General features: G+C 45.2%; 3 protein-coding genes and 1 long non-coding RNA gene across 4 annotated transcripts in view; 3 read left to right on the top strand and 1 right to left on the bottom strand.

Annotated features, from left to right (window-relative positions):
- ap1b1 (adaptor related protein complex 1 subunit beta 1) overlaps positions 1-555 on the top strand; it is a gene marked incomplete at its 3' end in the record, with an annotated part of 25,967 nt that extends 25,412 nt beyond the window's left edge. The window contains exon 23 of the mRNA XM_079359625.1: positions 367-555. Within this exon, the coding sequence (XP_079215751.1) occupies positions 367-555 (189 nt within the window). The remainder of the gene's footprint in view (positions 1-366) is intronic.
- The window catches only part of LOC306840968, a 240,569-nt gene that overhangs the window by 208,020 nt on the left and 10,770 nt on the right, over positions 1-21,779 (bottom strand). The window lies entirely within an intron of this gene.
- Positions 335-8,185, top strand: osbp2b (oxysterol binding protein 2b). The gene is made up of 3 exons (XM_079370481.1): positions 335-551; positions 667-887; positions 3,349-8,185. Exons 2-3 carry the CDS (start codon positions 683-685, stop codon positions 3,489-3,491), a joined length of 348 nt encoding a protein of 115 aa, XP_079226607.1. The 5' UTR covers positions 335-551; positions 667-682; the 3' UTR covers positions 3,492-8,185.
- Positions 9,806-21,544, top strand: LOC306840955 (uncharacterized protein). Its single transcript, XM_079370545.1, has 28 exons — positions 9,806-10,232; positions 10,852-10,921; positions 11,014-11,120; positions 11,202-11,256; positions 11,336-11,458; positions 12,460-12,969; positions 14,026-14,115; positions 14,223-14,330; positions 14,420-14,492; positions 14,964-15,072; positions 15,187-15,279; positions 15,370-15,482; positions 15,640-15,688; positions 15,767-15,889; positions 17,338-17,448; positions 17,558-17,758; positions 17,871-17,966; positions 18,074-18,175; positions 18,250-18,423; positions 18,511-18,642; positions 18,728-18,939; positions 19,024-19,150; positions 19,228-19,311; positions 19,388-19,608; positions 19,700-19,726; positions 20,201-20,258; positions 20,345-20,503; positions 21,281-21,544. Exons 2-28 carry the CDS (start codon positions 10,861-10,863, stop codon positions 21,320-21,322), a joined length of 3,360 nt encoding a protein of 1,119 aa, XP_079226671.1. The 5' UTR covers positions 9,806-10,232; positions 10,852-10,860; the 3' UTR covers positions 21,323-21,544.

Below are 21,779 nucleotides of genomic sequence, written 5' to 3'. Positions count from 1 at the left end.
CACGCGTTCATTCACTCAGGTGACATTAACCTACTTGTGGAGGACCAGTTCTCTGAATATGAATGATCTGTGCTGGTGTCCTGCAGAGGGCGCTGTGACTTCAGCTGCTGAAGATTTGGTGGAAGTTCTTGTCTCTCTCTCTCTCTCTCTCTCTCTCTCCCCTCTCTCTCTCTCTCTCTCTCTCTCTCCCTCTCTCTCTCTCTCCTCTCTCTCTCTCTCTCTCTCTCTCTCCTCCTCTCTCTCTCTCTCTCTCTCTCCTCTTCCTCTCTCTCTCTCTCTCCCTCTCCTCTCTCTCTCTCTCCTCTCCCTCTCTCTCTCTCTCTCTTTCTCTCTCTCTCTCTCTAATAAGTTTCCCCTCTCTCGTAGGTGACGGGTGTGGTGGCAGACAGCGGGGGGCACGCTCACTACATCCTCTCCGGTACGTGGGATGATAAAATAGAGAGTGCCAAGATCGTTCAGAGCAGCAGGGGCGGCAGCGGCTCAGAGGGAAAGCAGAAGACCGTCTATCAGACGTTGTCCCCCAAACTGCTGTGGAAGAAATACCCTCTACCGTAAGCGCTTCTCTCCCCCCTCCACAGCGTCACCACCCTGAGACGAGTTCTAACAGGTTCTGTCAATATCATCGATTGCAGAGCATCACAATGTCAATCATTTCTTTTCTCTCAGGGAGAACGCCGAGAACATGTACTACTTCTCCGCGCTGGCCCTGACCCTGAACGAGCAGGAGGACGGGGTGGGGCGCACCGACAGCCGGCTGAGACCGGACCAGAAGCTGATGGAGGAAGGCCGGTGGGACGAGGCGAACTCGGAGAAGCAGAGGCTGGAGGAGAAGCAGAGAGCTGTGAGGAGGAGGAGGGAGGCGGAGGCTTCAGACGCTCTGGATGAAGGTACGAAATCAGCAACAAGCGGCGACGTGTTTGATTAGGCCGGGGCTAAAAAAAAAAAAAAAGACAAAATGTGAGTAGAGAGGACGGTGTAAGGAGAAGGGCATCCGGGGGCGCTGTCAAAGAAGTCCCGTTAATTTTCTGCTTCAGCGACATTCGGTGAGTTCGAGCCTGAAATTGAATAATCAGCACAAGAGATGAGGCGCTGAATCAGAAAATACCTGTTTTCTTATTTCAAAAGATCAAAGAGAAAAGTTAATTATGACCCCCGAGGACCTTTTTCTGCTCGTGTCGTGAACTCATCAAATAAAACAGTCAGCGGTTTTAATCGCTACGCGTTCAGAGTCTGAGTGAACTTTGAACGACTTTTGCAACAGGACATTTCTCCTCCAGACTGCAAGAACAGGAATTCTTGATTTGCTTCTTTTGGCAGAAATCACAGCTGAGAGTTCTTGTTATTGTGTCTCTTAAAGAGATACAGACAGCATCAAACGGATGTAAGAGAGATAATTTGTCATAAATTCAGTTTTTCTTCCACACAACGTTTTCAAAATGAGCGATGCGATATTTTGGGGCCGATATCGATATTGGGAAGAAAATCAGATACTGATATATATCGGCCGATATCTTTCTTAGACTGATAAGATAACATCTGAATTATGAATTGACGCTATACAAATAAAGATTGATTGATTGATAATAAAGACAAGATGGCACCCCAACTTAAAAGTACGTTCATCGCTGCCTGGCGCTCTGGAGGGTAATAACTCTTGTTATAATCCACTTAGCGCCCTCTGCTGGTGACGGAGAACTGCAACTGTGGAATACTAAAAAAGCTGCTACGACAGTCACTAGATACGCTGATATCGGCCGATCGTAATCGGTCGGGTAAAAATGCGAAAGATACTCCCTGAACCAGCTGCTCCTCCCAACCTTCAGAAGTGCAGTCGAGGGATCAATAAAGTATCTATCTAGCTATCTAGTTATCGAGCTAGCTAGTTGTACATGTAGCTAGCTAGCTAGCTAGATAGATAGCTACATGTACAGCTATCTAGCTGGCTGTACATGTAGCTATCTATCTAGCTAGCTAGCTGCACATGTAGCTAGCTAGCCAGCTAGCGACATGTATATATCCACAGCCGCAGCAGCAATATTCAACACTAAAGCTGACAGCTGCATGTCCAGCCTCACACAGATCACAGTGGAGCTGTGACTGCGAATGAACACTGATCAGCAGATCTCTGGAAACTTTTATCATCGTGTTGCAAAATAGATTTACTGCCTTTTGAATCCCCGTGCAAAGAGCACGTCGGCGACACGGAGAACCATGTCGAGAAAACAGGAAGACAGTCGAAGCCTTTTCTTTAAAAATGTTTTTTTTTTACACAAGTTTTGACATTTTAGCGTGTGGCTCCTTCTCCCCTCTCACGCTGAGCGTGTCCGCGTCGACCGCGCAGGAAACAGATGGTGGCTGCGTGCGACAGAAATCAGTAGCTCAACGTTGGTAATGTTACGCCACAGCCTTCTGTGGTGTGAAGCTGTGAATGGAGCCGTAATGCTCGAAGGCAGAGATGAACACATTAGCAGAGAGGTTACCCTGTTTCATCCTCGTGCAAGTTCTGTAAGAGTGTGTGTGTGTGTGTGTGTGTGTGTGTGTGTGTGTTGTGAGTAGGATAGACTGTTTTTGATGTACCCATGACTTGTCTTTCTTTTCCTCCCTCTATTGGTGGTCAGAGTGTGATAATGACTCTGGTGAGTGGGGGTTCCTTGTGCCCCTCTGTTGTGCATCTCTCACACACACACACACACACACACACACTCACTCCTACACACACACACACACACACACTCACTCCTACACACACACACACACACACACACACCATCTCCTGTGTGTCCTCTGTGTGTTCTGCCTCTGCGTGGGAACTGCATGATATCCCCTCCTCATGATGTTGACTCAGGGAAAACAAAGACTTTTTCCTGCACACATGAAACATTGTCATGCAGATTTTTTTATGATTATTATTATTTTTATTTTTTTATCTCCTATATAATAATAAGCAACATGACGAGTTCACCCAGTGTGCTGCGGCGAAGCCACACGAGCAGGCCATTTCATTGCACCGCTCGTGGGCACATCTATGGTTCACCGAGCTGATGGTGGTCAGAGTTAAATCTACTTCCTGTTTGTATAAGGGGAGCAGCAACGTGGCCATCACACAGAGTTAAGAACATGGGGGAAGAAAGCTGCTTGTTTTTCACTTTCTCGGATGACTTTCGTCATTTTCCCATTTCAACATGATTGTGATTATTGACTGATTGCTTCCCATACACACACATGTAGTGTATGGAGGAGAATCGATGGCTGAGTGAACTGCCTGCTTGCGTGGCTTCTACACTGCGAGTGCGTGAGGTAGCGGAGGCGGCTGACTGACTGACTGACGGCTGTGCTTCTTCTTTGCAGGCAAAGAATACGAAGGCTACGTGCCGCTGTGGTTTCACCAGAGGAGAGACTCGCTCACCGGGGAGACGCACTTTGTGTACAAGGGAGGTTACTGGGAGGCGAAGGAGAAGCAGGACTGGAGCATGTGTCCTGACATCTTCTAACCCAGGAGCTCAATCCCCCCCGCCCCCCCGGATCCTTTTCTAACCTCAGCCTGCTCTGCCTCGACTCCTCTGAGCAATGGGGGGGGGGGGGGAGTAGCCGGCTCGTGAGCACCTTGCGGACCTCTTTTGAGCACGAGAGTGTGTTTGACACGCTCTCGGATTACACTGTACCTCCAAACGTGCACTGTCATTCTGTTTCTTCTCCGGGGGGGGGGGGGGACGCGGTGTGTCCCCCGACTCGTCCTCTACGACACTTTACTGAAACAGCAGTGAGGTCATGTGTGGATGTGAGCTGGTGCTTGAGTTGTAGCACCACGCAATAAAGGCACCTGCACACACACCCCTGAAATCAGGTGCTTTCGAAATTCCTACCCACAATGCACTTTTTTTTTTTTTTTCTTTTTCTGTGTTTCAACCCAATTTCAGACAGATTGGACAGAAAACCCGTTTGGAAGCGGCTCCAGATTATTAACGAGGACGAAATCATGAATGGACACCAAACGAACGTCCTCGTTTTAATTCACGGCTGCTGAGATTTCACCGGACACACTTTACGAAGATCAGACTAGACTCGTCTTTTCTCTGCAGGAATCACAATGCAGGTTTTTACTCCTTTTCAGCTGCTTGGGAAAGACGCCTGAGAAATGGTGTCTGCACATCACAGTTAGTGTGAAAGTCACGCTGATCCAAAGTGTAACTAAGACACTCGGAAATATCCGTCTTAAGCTCCTACAGATGAGAAATATGACAAGACACACTCCGTTTTTATGTCGTATACGAAGGCCTTTAAGATGGATAGATAGATAGATAGATAGATAGATACTTTATTGATCCCGAGGGAAATTCAAGTTGGAGTATTTTACTTTTTTAAGGTCTTGTCTCCGAATCGAAAGCTTTTTTTTTTTTTTTACTCGGCCTCAGACATCCAATCCAACTTTATTTGTTCAGCACTTTCAAACAAACCACAGCTGATTAAAGTGCTGCACAGTAAAATAAAATACACAACAGATCAAAAAAAAAGTTTATTTCAAATAAAAAAAAATTAATTAAAAGACATGAAACTACTGAATTGTGATTAGAAGGAAAACGCCTCTTTCAAAAAGAATAACTTCCATTCATGGGTTTGTTTGGTTTATATCCCCGCTGTGACCTCCCTGCACACGGCGTGGTCTTGTCTCGTCTCGGCTTTGTCTTGACTACCTTTTTAAACAATGAAATGATTTACTCCTATTTCATTTTAAAAACGTCATCAAATCAAAAAGTCGAACCGGACACATGATGCCGATAACATCCTGTAACGACGTCCGGACAGAAGGAAATCCTGCCCTCAGTAAACTCTTCACTGAAGCGACAGGAAGCATGAAGGAGCTGTTTGATAGATAGATAGATAGATAGATAGATAGATACTTTATTGATCCCGAGGGAAATTCAAGAAATGAATTGATGTGTGTGTGTGCAGAGAGTTGTCTTTAAAACACTTTGGATCTTCTTGACAAACAACTTGGATGTGATTGGACAAACCATCTCTTCTCATCAGCAGCGTGAGAAAACCGCTCAGACTTTCCCCTCTCGGTACTCGACACCAGACGACCTCGTCGACGGTCACATAAGGCTTTAATGCATTTTTATTCAAAAAGGCTTCGGACATCTTTCCATCAGTGACCATAAGTAGAAAAACTCTGCAGACGTTTAGCTGCAGAGCGACATTAAACACTCGTATCACGTTGACAGTAATCTTTGCATTGGTACATATCTCTGTGTTGATGTGTAGGTGTACTTTAGCGTGTCCTCTGGTGCTCTCCCATAGCAACGCATCCCGTATCCTGTTACGACTCTCAATAATCACACAGAGCATCCAATCAGCCGCTCCACCTGCACCTCTCCGGCTCCACGGCCTCCACCTGTCCACACCTGCTTTGTAGCTCGGAGGGTTTCCAGCAGGGAACCTGCGAGGTGCGAGTCCGGAGCGGCTTCTCTGACCGCGCGGCGCCGAGGTTCATCGAAGCAGACGGGGCTGGATCCTGTAGCTCACCGCCGTGCGCTCAAGACGGAGTCACACGGAGGGACGCTCCGCACACACACACACACACACACACACACACACACACACACGCGCGTCTTCATGAGCGAGCTGGTCTGGGATCAGCTCGTGAAGGTACCCCTCGGTCTTTTGCCTTTAACTGACTGAACAAGGGAACGAGTCCCCTGACCTGTGCACTACACGTCTCCGGTGACACGCGTTTTTTTTTTTTTTTTTTTCAAAACCAGTTAGTATTTTTTTGTAATTCTTGTTAGGAATGTAGAATTCAGGGCTGGAGGTATCGTATCTACCACCTCGTCTATTTGTGTGAATATTTTGTGATAAATGAATGATAATGTAAATTGAAGAATAATTCTCTCTAATCTGAGTATCGATAAGTTATCTGTACAGCATCGTTCACATCATCGGAGTGAGCTCGAGGGTTTTGCTTTGAATCCAGACTGATTCTGTTCGATCTGTTAGGCTGCGGGTTTCTTGTTTTATATTTGAAGAAAAGAAAAAAAAATGTGTTGGCACATTTTGAAATATTTTTATAGAGTCCTCGATGCCATCACATCGGTCATTGTGGTTCAGTCGTCTCTTAAAGATGTATTTAAAAAAAAAAAAAGCACCAAGGAAGGAAATGAAGCTACTGAAACAGAAGTCATTTGATGTGAAACAGATTCTTCCCCTTTTTTTATTTCTTTATATCATTTCTTTGAGTTGTGGTCGTCATGAGCTCAGTTTGATGGTTGGCTCTGTAAAGACACGGTGGAAGGACAGATCCTACACGCAGGGGGTGAGCTGTCTTTTAGAGAAGAAGGATCGGTACCTCTCTGAAGTCCGAAGCTCGTTCGATGAGCTGAGCAGAAGAACTGGAAACAGGGTGAGATGAGACGGCAGCTCTGGCTTTGTTAAAATGATCTGAATCCACATAATCAGGAAGGAAGTCAGAACTGCGGCCATGTTTAAAATTATAACTGTGTGTACAAATGATACAAACTAGTTTGGACCCTCGAGCCAACATTCAGGACCTCTAACCGATGTGATCATGTGATTTTCAGGGCAGTCACATGACGAGAGGAAAAAAAAAAGTCAAATGTCTCAGAGAAGTTAATTTCTACTTTATAAATAAGATGCGTCGTTTTTTTCATTTCAATCGATGTTTTGGTTTCAGTTTGAAATATTCAATTACCACAAAATAGTTCATCAAAAATGAAAGGAAAAAAAAGATCTCAGCTTTAACAGTTGAGCATATTTACAGTAGAGACCATGTGAGTGAAGTGTGAAGGAGGAGTAATCGTTGGTGAATCGTAATGGAGGTTGAATGTTTAATTAATCGTGATGTTGATTTGAGGTCGTTTCGCCCCGGCCCTTCACTGGATTATAAATATTCTCAGGTGATAAAACGATAAACATTAAAAAAAGGCTGAAATGCTCAGATTAGGTGACCCTAACATCTTCACATCGGGCTCCACAGCTCACGGACGCGAGAGAGAGCCTTGAGTTAAACCTTGAGTTGAACTTTTGAAGCCCCTGCTTTTGACTTGGCTTCTCTTTCCAATCCAACACAGACTCGGACATCTTGTACATGAAGTTTTTCATAAATGTCCGACGTGAGGACGGTCACGTTTGTCATTTTAGAGGTGATTCTGTGTCATCCTGCACATTCATGACACGAGAGAACGCTGCAGAGAAATCAATTTAACCTTACTGAAGATTTACTTTTAACATATTGTTCTTGAGATGATTTTATATTTGAGATTACAGGTTATAGTTTGAGCTCATCATATATATTATGTCCAAATATCCTCACTGTGGACTGGATGGTGACTGAAGTGAGGTGAACACTTTACAGATTTTAGAGGACAGCCGTAGTAGCAATAACGCAGCGAGGCGTAGATTTGTCATTTCACTGTCGTTGTTGCTTCAAACAGAAGAGCCGTCTGCTTCCTGCAGAAAAGGGGAAAAAACAAAACAACCAAAGTGTGTGTTGAGAGAGAGAGAGTATACTGTAGAGTAAACGAGCCTCTTCGTCTGCCTTCCCGAGCTCAGACGGTTGTAATGTAAACCCCATTCTCATCGTCTCTGTCGCTACATCACAGCTAACTCTTAATTCTGCTTTGATTTTTTTTTTTTTTTTTTTTTTAGCTTTACTTTCAATGCTTTGATTCTTCTGATTTCTACCTTTCTCACGGGTGCCATTATTCTTATGTTCATAATGTTTGTACGCATAATGAGCGGGATCCGTGTGCACGCGCGGCACACGTTTCCTTCTCATTCGATGCTGCTCAGTTTTGAAGTCGGTGTGAGCTAATGAAGGGGTGGGGGGGGGGAGAGACTTGCCTTGTTTAAACTGAACCCGTGCTTCTCCTTGGACCGTGACTCGTGGTGGCGGCGGCGAGACACGGCCGTGATGTTTTTAATCGGGATGTTCAAAGTTACGAGACATCACAACAGCGGCCTGGTACAGGAGGTCAAATGTGATCGACCTGCCTTTGATTACTACTATTACTCTCCAAATTCAGGTGTTACTGCGGATTTAACTGAGGTTTTGCTTCTTTATTTTTTAAATTGTGTATTTTCTCCCTTAATTTATACTTGTTAAAACATTGTCTTTAAATAACAAAGACATGGTAATGAAAAAAGATTATAATAAAGATGTTATTGTTGACACTGGATATCTGTCTGCTTTATTTCCTCTCTTTGCAACACCTGGAATAGACTGGTATAGTAATGGCGTATTTTTGTAGGCCAACCTGAAAAAATGGCGCCGGTGGTTCCTACGAAAATTCACCTCTGGGATTTTTGCATTGGATTTTGGATCATTGCAGAAAATGAACTCTGTGTCAAACACACGTTTCTGACGCGTTGCTCTTTTGTTCAGCTGGATAATCTTTATAGATGAACATCATTTATATGAAGTTTGAAGAGTTAATGCAGCCGAGAGAAGTAAGAAGCTAACGCTATACTCTAGCGAACTACACCGCGTCGGTTTATTATGACGTCACGACTGTTATGCTTCATCGAGCTAATCAGCAGATTTGACAAGATAGCTAAACGTTAGCTTAATAAGTTGTTTATTAACCTAATATTTACAAGAGCACTGAAAAACATGACTAGAGGCTGTGAGGAGGATTAGGGAGAGAGTTCCTGGCGTGATGACGTTTAATGTCTCCATGACAACCACTGTAGTTTCAGTTAGCTACTCGTTAGCAACCGCCGTTTAAAGTTCGCGTAAAAACTTTAAAATTCACAAGTGGGGTCTTAGGTAACGTAGTTTATCTCGTCTAACAAAACATCAACATCTCTTCAGCTTGTGTGAACCACAGACCTTATTTCAGGCGTCTGAACACAAACACATTCAAAATCCACATTGACTTTAAGAGGTTACAACCACAGCGCTAAAATGCTAACTCACTTCCTGGTTTTAGGACTCAAAACTACACCAGCTTATGTGAGATGGATTAAAATATGTAGGCTGCCATTTAAGTAGCTGATGCTTTATCTGACGTAACTTAAAAAGTTGAAGACTGGATGCACGATAAAGTATTTTGTTTTTCAAAATAATATGAGTATATTATTTTTATGAAAATCCATTTCAGCCATTGTGGAGAGAAAAAAAAGATCCTTTAAGTCCTTATAATGGGATGGTATTTCAATCAGATGATGGAAAACTGTCCGTATACGCACATGAGGTTTGCCTTGATGTTGAGAGTGGCGTGAGAGCTACTGCCCACTACTGGCCGGGCGTGAGAACTGCATCGTTTTCACTCAGTCAAGACCATAGACTGTAAAAATAAGACCTGCTGTGTCGACAGTGTGTACTTTGAATCCGGAGTGGGGTTGCTTTCTCTCTACTTCTTCTTCTAGGTCTTTTTTATCTGCTGTAGGCTAGTAGGACAAAATATGGAGAACCATTTCTGCCACTGTGATGGGAAAAAAATATCCTGTAAGTCATTATAATGAGTTAGTATCTTAAAATAATTATTTAGTAGTCAAATTAATGTCCTATCCTAATAGTTGGTATGCACGTTAATTTGTCTGACACGTGTTGATTTTAGGAATATACATAATAGACGCACATTGTAAGAAGAAGATAAAATTGATAAAGAAATTAATTTAGTAATTAAAATAACTTTTTTTACTCCATTATTGTGACATACTCCACGCAGGGGCTGAAATACACACACAACATGCACTAATGGAGAGAGTGAGGGCCTGCACATGAAAGATTATTATTATGTTATTGTTCAGTTAGTTCATTTTATATATGCTCCTCTGAATTCCCCCCAGGGACAAATAAAGTTTTTTGAATTGAATTGATGTCAGTAGGTGGGAGTATTTAGCCGTGATTCCAACCAAGACTAACCCTGACCCTTGTACGGGTGACGTTTTGACTCATAAAGTAAACTGTTGCTGAAAAGGAACGACTTCCCTTCCTGATGTAGTTAAAACAATATCTTAACTAACAGCGGCCCAGCATGCCGCCATTTCTCTCCTTGCTTTTTTATCTGACACTGTAATTACACCTCGCTCTGCGCGCGCGCGTCTCCTTCCCTCCTGTGTTCGTCGCGGTCGCGAGCTGTTGAGCCGTTTCCACGGCAACCAGCTGACGCTCCTGTCAATCAGGACTCTGTACAGCAGCAACAGCAGCAGCAGCAGCTCTGTCCTGCAGCTCCAGAGACTCAACTTCAGCATCGATTAAAAGTCTTCTAAAAGTAAGTTGTGATGAGTTTCGTTCAACATGATGACTTAGGAAGTTATAAGGAGTTTAAACGTGTTAATTTTGTCTTCATATAAACGAGCAAAATCATCTAGAAACAGGTGACCGAATGTGTGAATCAGGGTTACCTGGTCAAATTAAACACATATTTGTATAGTTTCATTACTTTGTTTTCTTAAAAATAATAAAACCTTAATGGTCAGACTTAATAATTGGACATTTTTACTAAATTGTCTTGCTTGTTTTTAGTAGGCTACTCCCAATGTCGGTTTTTTGGCATTTCAGTCATCGTTAATTTAACATTATAATAAAGGAAAAGTCTTCGTTGCAGTGTCTAAAGTGGACTGACCTGTAACAGCGACTGGTTTCTAATGTTCATTTTGGGGAGTGTGAAAGGAAGAGGAATTTATAGTCTTCCCAGTGAATAGGAGTCTCTTTGGTTTGCTCACAAGCTGAATTGTCTCGGTTTCCTGGACAACTGTGCAACATAACCCCCCCCCCCTCTCCCCCCCCCATGACTGCCCCACTGCCCAGTCAAACTTGACCACTGGTAGACAAACAGGGACGTTGTGTGTTTTTACGGTGCTGCTGAGAGTCTGCACATTTGTCTCCAGCTTCAGGAAATGACCGAAACGGACGGGGACAGAGTGCAGAGAGAGACAAAAGAGACGCTGCTTCACACAGGTCCGAGGTTTATTATCAGTATCGATGAATACTGTCTCTCCGGAGTTTACTCTCACTCTAATGTCCTACTTTGTCTGTCTGACTCCTCGCAGTTCATCGTGACGACAGCTGTGACCTGGTGCTAGAATCTCCTGCTCTCAAAGTGGACCACTGTGACCGGCTCCTGGATGCTCTGGACGCTCAGCTCGGACAGCTGCAGGTCATGTGACCATCAGATTTCCTGCCATTTTCATCTTTGAATGTGACGTTTGTAGAACAGTGAATGTCGTTTCTTAAACAGGTCCAGTCTCAGAAGCGTCGTGCAACTTCCAGGGATTGTGATTGCAATGATGCAGGTACTGTGTATACTGTTAATGTCGTAGCACACACACACACACACACACACAGATAATCACTTTTTGTTTGTGTGTGCAGCTCCTCTCAGGTGGAGTCAGCCGCTGAGCAAAGACACCGGCCTTGGAAGTACAAATCAGACGAGCGACCCTCCCATGTCTCGTCTTGATTTGTTAAAAACTCCGACGATGGAAACGACATCGGGTAACATCATGAGCTTCATTACAGGAAAACCTGCAACTGTTTTAGATAGATAGATAGATAGATAGATAGATACTTTATTGATCCCGAGGGAAATTCAAGCCGAATCTTTGATTGATTGAAAAGTGTCTTTATGTAACGTTTAACGTTATCACTGCACTTTCTTTATGTTCTGAGCAGGTTTGGGTTTTTCTCATCACGTGCTCTTTTGTTTGTAAGCGTCTGTCAGACATCTTGTTTCTTTTGATGTAAATACGTGTTTGAGGGGACTCTCAAGGACACTGAGAGTCGTAAATGGAGGTGACAGCGGGGGGGGGGGGGGGGGGTTTGTTTACAAAAAAAACAACATGAATAAAAGGTTTATTTAGCGTTCGGGTCGGATTGCTCGTATCTACAGTCGTTTTTTAAACGTGCACAAAAACAAGCGAAAATGTTCATGAGCGATCACATACAACCAAATGTTTGACCTTGACCTTTATGACCTTTATTCGGACATTTCCAGGAGAAGTCGAGGTGAGAACAGAAGGTGATGACGTTTATATCCTGTGCATGTGATAGAGCGACTTCTTCCTCTTTTTACGTCTGTCTGTAGGATCCTTCTCCCCTCAGTCGTTGTGTCTGTGATTACGTCAGATAATATGTGCTGGATAAAAAAAACGTCACCCGGCGGCCTCGGACCCTGCTGCTCCTTTTTTCCGTTTTGGATGCGTATGTAAATATTGAGCAGGGACTCGTGTGGCGTCCTCTGTCACAAGACTCCTGACCCTAAGCAACTCTGGTTTTCGAAATATAAATGTAGGAGAGCGTATTTGGAAACGAGCTCATTCACACATCTGGATTTTCTTGTGGAAACGTCACCTTGGGTCCGGATAAAGTTTGGGTGAAAAATATGGTCGTTTGACGATATGGAGACATTTTTCAAGAGTTTTTGTGCAGTTGTGAAAAGGGCTATTGGTAATCGTTCGTTGGTATGAGAGTCGCTGCCGCTCTGCTCTTCCCCCTAGAGAGGAGCTCGAGCTGCTGGGGAGGTCCTCCTGTCCCCCCTGAGGACACCAACCTGAAGTCAGACAGAAGAACAAGAGCCGAGGAAGAGGCGGAGTCTCAGAGGGAGCAGGTCATATGGAGGCTGGAGAAGCTGCTTGGTGACGCCTGTAACGACGGGAGCCTGGCAGGAGAGACCCCGCCTCCTTCAGACAGCATCTGCACCGAGGACTTTATCACGCGCTTCAGAGACGAGATGGTCGAACCCGCTTTTCCAGAGAGTTATGTCCAACGACAAGACGCAGAAGAAGAAGAGCCCGAGAGAGCCGATGGAGCGGACTGTGACACTTTGCAGAACGAGAAAAGTTTTCTCAACGTCGACAGAGGAGCAGCAGCTCTGACTGAGAGAAGTGACACTGACACAGAGACGGCTCGCCGCTCGGAGTCAGAGACGCTGTCTGACAGCCGTGCAGATAATATGTCATGCAAAGAGAGAGCAGACGCACAAGAGAGGCGTGGTGGAGATAACATCAGTAAGTGTTCCCTTTACAAACTCAGAGCAGATAAAGAGATGTCAAACAAGCAGTGAACACAAATGGAGGATAGAGAGAAAACTTATGCATTTGACTTGCATGCTCCTCTGTTGATTATTACTTGTGATTTTTTTTATTCTTTTTTTTTTTTTTTTTTAGCTCTGGTGCATTTACAGAGCGTCTTGAAAATTAAAAATGAATTGGGTTTTTTTTTTGTTTTTTTGTGGAGCAGAGAATTTAACCAGACAGGGACCTTATTTTCCATACAAATATTTTACATTTTCCCGTTTTAAATTCAGGAAACCCTCTTTATTTTATTATTTTTTAAATTTTATTTATTTTTTTAATTTTGCCTTTCAAAATTACAGAACAGAAAAATCCCGACATTGCAGACAAAACATAGCAAAGCAAGACAAAAAATAAATAAATAAAAAATCAATGGTGATGGCCCCATCCTGTAGGGAAGGCACCGAGGGTCCGACCGAGCGCGTCACACCAAAGCTCTCACCAGTCCTCCTGTACGCCGCAGGAGCCACATCTGTCGACAGAGCTGCCACTTTTTTTGTGCGTTAAATAACCAATTAAGACTAAACTTGAAACAGTAGCATAAGAACAAACTATAATAACGACAGAACCCCATTTATGACAAAAAAACAACTCGTGATGTGTATTTTCTGGTTTTAAAGCTTGACCCCTTTCTCATCTGTTAACATGGAGAAGGCGGGGCTTATGAGTTTTACTCACAGCCAGCCAGCAGGGGGCGCACCAAACATTCTGGCTTCACTTTCGGGAAGCTGTCGTGTTGTCCATCTTTCTATACAGTTAGTTGAAACCTTTATAACATGAGCTGCTTATTGTTTGTACCTGCAAATATACATAGCAGGAAGAAGCGGCGTCCATATTGCTCGAGCCTGAATCTTGTTCTCCTCTTACTTCCTGGTTTTACTTAAAACAGGACAGGAGACCCAGCGAGAGACGGACTAATCACACCCTGAAACACAGCCTTGTTCATCCTCCCAGATAAAAAAACCCCCCTTTTTTTTGTTTTTTTTACAGGTGTGTCTGTGAGGAGTTTTGACACAGTGTCCATCGACAGTGACCTTGACTCAGTCTGCACAGAGCGGGTCAGGCTGCACAGGCGCCCAGGTGAGAGACGCCGCTAATGTAAAAGCTAGCAAGTAAGCTAATAACAATAGAGGTGCGAGAAACACCAAAAAAACCCAAAAACAAATCATGAATATGTTTCTCCACAGGATGGCGCTCTCTCATTCAGTCGGTCAAAGGCATGGACGACTTCAGCAGCGACCTGAGTGAGTTTGACTCACCCACGCAGGGAAACAGTGAACCTCGACCTTCCTCAGGTAAAAGACACATCTGTCTGTGTCGTCCTTTAATAACTATTCAATCTTTACATCTCTAACTGCACGCGTCATCATTTGTTTTTAAAAAGGACAAAGCTCTTTGGATGGAAACAGAAGTTCGTCTCTCCGGAGAGCGCAACGTAATAAAAGAGAAACTCACAGGTAACAACTGACTTTCTTTACAACATGTGTACAGTGGTGTAGTGGGTTTATTTTTAAGTCCAGTAGATGATAAACAGGGACATGTAAGAATGATTTTAATTCACCTATTAACTGGGAGCAGGTTTTTAAATTGGATGGGGATTTTGGGGGGTTTTTTCTTTATTTTTGGGGCCTTTTATTGAAGACATAGGATAGAGACGGATTGACATGTAGGAAAGGAGCCACAGGATGGATTTGAACCCGGGCCGCGCATGCTAACCACTGCACCACCCGCGCCCCTTGGATTGTATGTTAACTGTTTCATCAGAGTCAAAGCTGAGACACCGACATAGTTGTGCATTTTGAGTGAACTATTCCTTTTTTCTTCAACCAGTTTAAAGAAGTCTCAGAGCTGTGTGTGTGTGTGTGTGTGTGTGTGTGTGTGTGTGTGTGTGAGACTCTCCAACTTAAACGCTGTGAATGATTTTGCAGGAGAGTGGCGTGTTCTTTGGCGGAGAAAGACACCGATGAAGAAATGAATCGGTGGAGGAGGAGCTCAGATTGTGCCAAGATGAAAGAGCGGCTCTTTACACTCCGACATGTGAGAATACGCCTCCTCTGTTCATCGTCCTTTAATGTGTCTCCCTTGTGTGTGTGTGTGTGTGTGTGTGTGTGTGTGTGACATCACTAAAAACGGTTTGTGTGTCTTGTTCAGAAATGTCGGGAGGAGGAGGAGACTCTGCAGCTGAGGACGACTCGGGTGAAAGATGCCGAGCGAGCGCTCGCCGACCTTCAACAGAAACGAAAGGTGAAGCGTTTTGCACAAGCTGACAGTTTATGTCTGCAAAAGTCTCAAACGCTACAACCAGTTTGTTGCTGTTTTTTTTTTGTTACCCAGCATGCCTTGCAGGAATTAAAGCTTCTCAAAGTGGAGACCTCAAAGATGGACGAGGAGAAGAGACGGCTGGAGTTTGTTCTGAGAAACCGCAGAGCGGAGAAAGACTCCATCGGGTATAAAATCAAACTCCTGTGCAGCATGAAGAATCGTCCCGTACTCTACTGATGCAATAATAATAATAATAACAATAATAATAATAATAACAATAATAATAATAATAATAATAATAATAATAATAATAATAATAATGCAATATGTCACATGTTGTAGCTGCCAGCTGCAGGAGCTGCAGAGACAGAAGAAAGCCTGTCCTGTCGAGGTAGGAGACAATTAAAGACGACTCCTCTCACATGTTTTATTTTATGACCGTAAAACGTCTCCACTGTCCTTCAAACAGCGCCCCCATGTGGTCACGTGGGCGTTGGAGAGGGAGGAGCTGGACAGACAGCTGCATACGGCCAAAACAGAACTGTTTGCCGAGCAGAGGCGCGCGAGAGAGAAGCTGGAGTCCATGCAAGAAGTAACTTCCTCACGTCATGATGTAAACTGAAACGTGGTGACGTTGTTTAAGAAGAACTGAACATGAGCAACGCTTAAAAAGAGATCTAAAGGAACTAAAGGAAAAAGGTCAAATTTAAAACAAGCTTCAGAAAGAGAAAAAATACAATAGAACCAAAATATATCTCAAATAAAAGTCAAAACTAACCGTAAAGCTTCAGTCAGAAACAAACTCCTTCAGCAGGACGATCACGCTGAAGTCGCCCCGTTTCCACCAAGCGCTTCAGTTCGTCCCGTCTCGGTACGGCGCACGTTATGTGGCGACTCCACAGACTAAAGCCGGGAAAACAACCGACCCGTCTCGTCCTACTTCTTGGCGCCCTTTTGTCGTGGGGTTCCGAGTACGTCGAGCCGACCCCAAAAAGGTGGAGCTAAACACTGCCGTCAGTTGATTGGTCGAAAGAATCATCACTTCCTGTGCGACAGCGGCGAACACAACCACGCGCGCACGCAGCCAAGCGACCCGGCTTCATTTCCTGCTCTATTTATACCTCAGCCTTCTGATTGGTCGATTTCCACAGGTGTGTGTGTGTGTGTGTGTGTGTGTGTGTGTGTGTGTGTGTGTGTGTGTGTGTGTGTGTGTGTGTGTGCACTCTGAGTTTGATTGACACGTGATGAGTTCTTTCCGGTTGTTTTCTGGAGATCTCGTCTTTTTTTCATCTTGTGTTTTCAGAATGAAGACGAGTTCAGTTTTTTCAGAGTTCAGTCTTTTTCGGGTTTCTCATCATCGTTGGATTAATCTTCCTCATTATCTCGAGATCATAAATCTTGTTTTCTTGTTTTCTGTGACAGGCCAGACCACGACACATCGCGCTGCCTTCACCTGGAACCTTTGTTGGTTTTGTGTTTTTGCAGCCTGGAGGACAAAAGATAAATAAGAAATAAAAGCACAGACGCAGTTTTAACCTCGACGTGCGTTTTCTTTGATTCCAGTCGGTTCACAGTTCAGAACATGTCTGTGACGTGTTTTCAGCGTTGGTTTTCGTTCGCTTCATTTTTGAACGTTTTAAAATCGTCCTCAGCTGCACTCTCAGACGCGGTAGATTGATAACGTGTACGATTCCTCGTACGCGGACTGTTTTTAAGGAAAAGGCCTTCAAAGCATTCGCACCCTCGACCTGCTGTAATAAATTGCATCGTCATCTTAAATTGGATTATGTCCGAAGCGTGGAAGATTTTAAAGCTCACAGACTATTTAACTCCTGCATGCACAGACGTGCTGTGCTGCTCTCTCGGTCCGGACCCTCCTTGCAAAAGAGATTCTGAATCTCGCCGGGATTATTCCTGGTTAAATAAAGGTTGATTTGCTGTAACGTTGATGCATGAGTGGTTTTTGCTTTTTCTCTTTCTGGTTGTTGTTTAACTTGAACTAGACGTGTTCTAATCTGTCCGTGTCTGATCACGGAGCAGAAGCTGGAGGAGGCTGGTGAGCAGCTGCAGAGGGTCACAGAGGCGGAGGCCTTACTGAGGAGCGGGAGCACATGTGAGGAGAAACAGATGCAGAGGAAGAATCAGACGGAGGTGGCAAACAACAACAACCCTACGTTAACACCAAGTCGTCGAGTATTGACGTTCTGCTCGTTCGTTGACTGTTCCCTCCGTTGATCCCGGTTTGTCTCGGTGCTGGCAGGGTGAAGCGGGAGAAGTCCGGATCAGAGTGGGAACGCTGGAGAAGATGCTGGCTCAGAGGGAGCTGCAGCTGCTGGATTTAAAGGAGCAGCACGAGCTCCTGAAAGCGGACAGAGATGGACTGAAGGGGGAGCTGCAACGCTTTCAAACTCTGCACGCCAACGCACGGCGAGCGGCGCAGGAGCAAGTCCACAGAACGACAGTGAGTACTTCCCCGTGGCCTGCGAGGCAATGCTAGGTAAACGGGGAAATGCAGAATGTGTCTGTGGCTCATGTGCAGCTGATCCAAAATGTGATTTTCGCCGTGTCGTCAGGTCAACGAGCAGAGAGAAGCAGAGAAGACGAACTCGTTGAAAGAAGAGGCCGCCTCTCTCACACGGCACGTCGAGTCCTTGAAGAGTACGATCCAGGTCAGTCACTTCCACTGAAACATGTTTATATATATATATATATATATATATATATATACATACAGGCCACAGGACTGAGGTGTTAAGATGTGCTCTTCCTCTTGCAGCTGAGAGAAGAGGAGGTGAGGAAGCTGAGGGCGTCTCTGCAGCAGAAGGAGGAGGAGGCGAGAATCCGGGAAGAGGAGAATCACGTGGAAGCCCTGGGAAAGGTGCTCGGGAGATAATCCACAGCCCGGATTGTTTTTTGACAGGATTGACTGATGACGCGCTCCCCCCGTTTCAGGTGCACGAGGCCGTGAAGGAGGCGAGGAGGAAGTGGGAGGCGGAAAAGGTGGAAGCTTGGGAAGCGCACTGTGAGCTCCTGGAGGAGCAGAGCAGAGAGCGGACGGCGAGCGCGACGCAGCGAGAGAGGAGTAAAACTTTGACTCTTCAGCGTAAAGTGCTCGAGCTCAAAACAGTAAGGTCACACACACACACACACACGCGGACGCAACATGTGACATCACACTCCTAAATCACCCTTTCTTTTCTTTGGACCCGACAGAGGGTGCAGGAGTTGGAGAGCGAAGGCAGCGTGCAGCGGAGAGAGCACGAGTCTTTGCTGGCTGTGATTTGCAAGTCGCTGAAAGAGGAGCACCAGGCGGAGCTGCAGAAGATGCAGGAACAGATGGCAGAGGTGCGAGACGACAACGCAGAGCGAAGAGGGTTCGATTTTGTGGGGGGGGGAAAAAAAGCTGACACGCTGTGCTGTGTGGTCACAGGAGAGCCGGCGGGCAGCGCGGCAGCTCGAGCTGGCAGAGGAGGAGGCTGACGGGCTCCGGCGGACGCTTAAAGAGAGGGAGAGCGGCCATCATGAAATCACAGCCGAGCTGGATCAGCGCTGTGCTCAGGAGCTCACGGCCGAGTGCCGACACCTCCTCCTGCTGTTGGAGCCGAGCGGCGCCAAACAAAGCTCGGTGCAAATAACCCGCAGGTTTGATTTCCTGCTCTCGTGTGCACACAATCAGATTATTAAAGCGTGTTTGAAGACTACTTTTTTTTAATCCCTCTCGCGCAGCTCGACGGTAGCCGACGCGTTCACAAACCTGCGAATGCTGAGGGAGCGTTTGAGGCACTTCGTTGGCCATCTGAAGCAGCAGCTGGAGGCGCAGAAAGAAACCACGGAGGAGCTGAGGAAGGCCAAGGTATGGCTATGATTAGGTCCACACTGCACAAGAGGTGAACACCTGAACGCGTGTGCTTTACGTTGTGTTTGTCTCAGGAGCGAGAGTTGAGCATCCAGAGGCAGCAGCTGAGGAGGGAGAGACAGCAGGCCGTGGATTCACTGAAGGAGCGTCTCATTCAGGTTTGAACCGACACACACACGTGTAGCGTCCCCGACAAAGAAAGCAACCGCGTGTTTAGTTTCCTTGTGTCTGCAGGAGCACGTCGAGGAGTTGAGCCGTCTGAACGTGGCTCACATGTGCGACGAGGGAGGAGGAGGAGGAGGAGGAGGAGGAGCGGCAGCTTCTCTACGCAAACAGCTGAAGGCCAAAGAGGTGGAGCTCAGACAGCTTCAGAGGAGCATGGCTCAGTGGAAGGAGCAGACCGCCGCTCGCCTGGCGTGCAAGCTGGAGGAGGAGATGACGTCTGAGCTGGAGAGGTGAGCGAATGATCATCGTTGGACTTTTTGAAGGATCCAGAAGCCGAGCTTTGTTATCGGGTTGTTTTAACTCCCAGTTTCTCTCCCACAGGTGCAAGATAGCGTTGTTAACGGGCAGGTAACTGGTCCATGAAGATTAGACCACATTAGACCACTAACCAGCTGTCTGTCCTCGTAGGAGCACGATCTCACCCCAACTCATTTTATATAGTTTAAACATTAACTGTACTAAAGGCAGGGTTGGAAAAAGGAATCAAAGAAATCCTGCATCTGTAGCAGTTGTAAGCTTTTCGACCAATCACACGCCTCGCTGTCTTCCCTGCTCGTTCTCCACCTCTTAGCGTGCTCGAGCTCAAGTTTGTACTTTACCGCTGACTGAGACGCGAGGCGGCGTAGTTTCTACACGATGCAAGCGCTTCTGGAGCGTGAGTGAGTGAGGGGGGGCGTGGCTTATGAGGGCGTGGCTTATGCTAGTTTTTCCAAAATGGCCAATCCTGCCTTTAACTGTACTCCCTCCTTTATGCAGCGATGTTGATTATTCACAGCTGACAACCTTTTTAAAAGCAGTTTTTTTTGTTGTTTTTTTTTCCAGAAAAACATCAAAGCCTCAGGCGGAGACTCCGAGGAAACCTAAGAATCCGGACAAAGACGTGAGGCCTCGTGCACGACGTAAATGTTTCGGGGGAAATGAAGTAACTCACTTCATGTCGTTCTCTGCGTCTTCTTCCCCCGTCAGGACGTCGCCGCCTCCTCCTCAGACGTGGCTTCATTCAAGCTGCTGCGTTACCTCCAGAGCAGAGTGAAGCAGCTCCGCGTAGAGAACCAGGCCTACACCTCCACCCCCAAGTCCTCCGATACGACCCCCTTAGATCTGTCAGGGTCCCATCTGACAACAGTGAGTCCATCGTTTATTATGAACCTCTCCCTCTGTCAGTCCAAACAGAGCACGATGACTTATCTCTACTCAGGTTTTAGATCTCAAAGAGTTCAAAATTCACCAGCAAAGATTTTCACTTTGCAAAATACATTTCAAAGTAAAAGCTTTTTCTCGACTTTAATATCTAGTTAATGTGCGGAGAGGATTTTAAAGTGATGTGTGGAGACCTCCTGCATGCACATCCACTGAAGTCTCAGGTGTCAAATCAGTGACGTCACAAATCGTCTTCCTGCCTCTTTGTAAAAGCTGGAATACCTGCCACAGTCTTTAATTTTGAAAAACAGCGTCCCTGATCTTCTCGCTGTCCGTAAAGAGCCTCATGTACGATTCTTGTATGAAAAGTCAAATTAGTTAAAAACCACGTCGTTGAGTCGACGGGATTTAAAGGACAATCGGCTCCTCGGCTGACTCTCCACAGATTCAGATCACAGAGACTCCTTGTTGCAGACAGGATCCAAAAGGAAGAACACCAATCACTCACAGCTGATTTATTCAGGATTATTGAGGACGAACGTTTCAAACACGCGAACTTTTAAAGAAATGAGAAGAAACGCTGCGTTCTCCCCGTGCTGTAAGGATCAAAATATCAAAACAAAGACATGTTGATGTTCAGACCTGTTCTCACTCTGTCGTCATGAAACCCACCGTCAGTGTTTAGTAGAAGTTAAATTAATTTCATTTCATTTGTGCTTTTCTTCATTCAGTAACTCCATCGACTGACGTCTCCTTTTACAGATCACTCAAGACGTCTCTGGGATTCAGAGCCTCTCAAGCTAAGGACCTGAAACCTCAGTGTGTGTGTGTGTGTGTGTGTGTGTTCTCCAAACCTGCCCTTAAAGCAGTTTCTTTTTTTATATTTGTGGCCACATGAATAAATCATTCACTGTGCTGAGAGATAAGCAGGTCACGGTGACAAACGACACATCTGAAGATTTGGCCATCGAGTTCACATTCCTCTCAGATTTTATGGCTCAAGGTCACAGCGAGCTGAGCGAGGAGATCATGATCATCAAAAAAAACCTCGTAAAGAGTTCCCTCATATAATCATCAGTGTAACTGTATTGTTATATTACACAATATGTAAAGTCCTGGATGTATTTCAGGAGACGAGAAATCATGACCCACATTGAAATGAAAATGAGAAACTGACGATTTTAAGACTTCAGATGGAAGAAAATGTGACGAAACAAAAAAAAAAAAAAAGGAAAAAGATGTTTTTTAAAAATGCATCTTA

The sequence above is a fragment of the Symphodus melops genome (assembly GCF_947650265.1).
Source record: "Symphodus melops genome assembly, chromosome: 1".
NCBI lineage: Eukaryota > Metazoa > Chordata > Actinopteri > Labriformes > Labridae > Symphodus > Symphodus melops.
Note: the sequence above shows the minus strand (reverse complement) of the source record. Positions and strands in the feature narration are given on the sequence as shown.

Bases quoted from the DNA above. Each gene is read 5' to 3' on its own strand.
- osbp2b (XM_079370481.1), top strand. From the start codon at position 683: ATGTACTACTTCTCCGCGCTGGCCCTGACCCTGAACGAGCAGGAGGAC. The intron at 888-3,348 runs GTACGAAATCAG...TCTTCTTTGCAG, and splicing joins TTCAGACGCTCTGGATGAAG to GCAAAGAATACGAAGGCTAC.
- LOC306840955 (XM_079370545.1), top strand. From the start codon at position 10,861: ATGACCGAAACGGACGGGGACAGAGTGCAGAGAGAGACAAAAGAGACG. The intron at 10,922-11,013 runs GTCCGAGGTTTA...GACTCCTCGCAG, and splicing joins AGAGACGCTGCTTCACACAG to TTCATCGTGACGACAGCTGT. The intron at 15,689-15,766 runs GTAGGAGACAAT...TCCTTCAAACAG, and splicing joins AGAAAGCCTGTCCTGTCGAG to CGCCCCCATGTGGTCACGTG.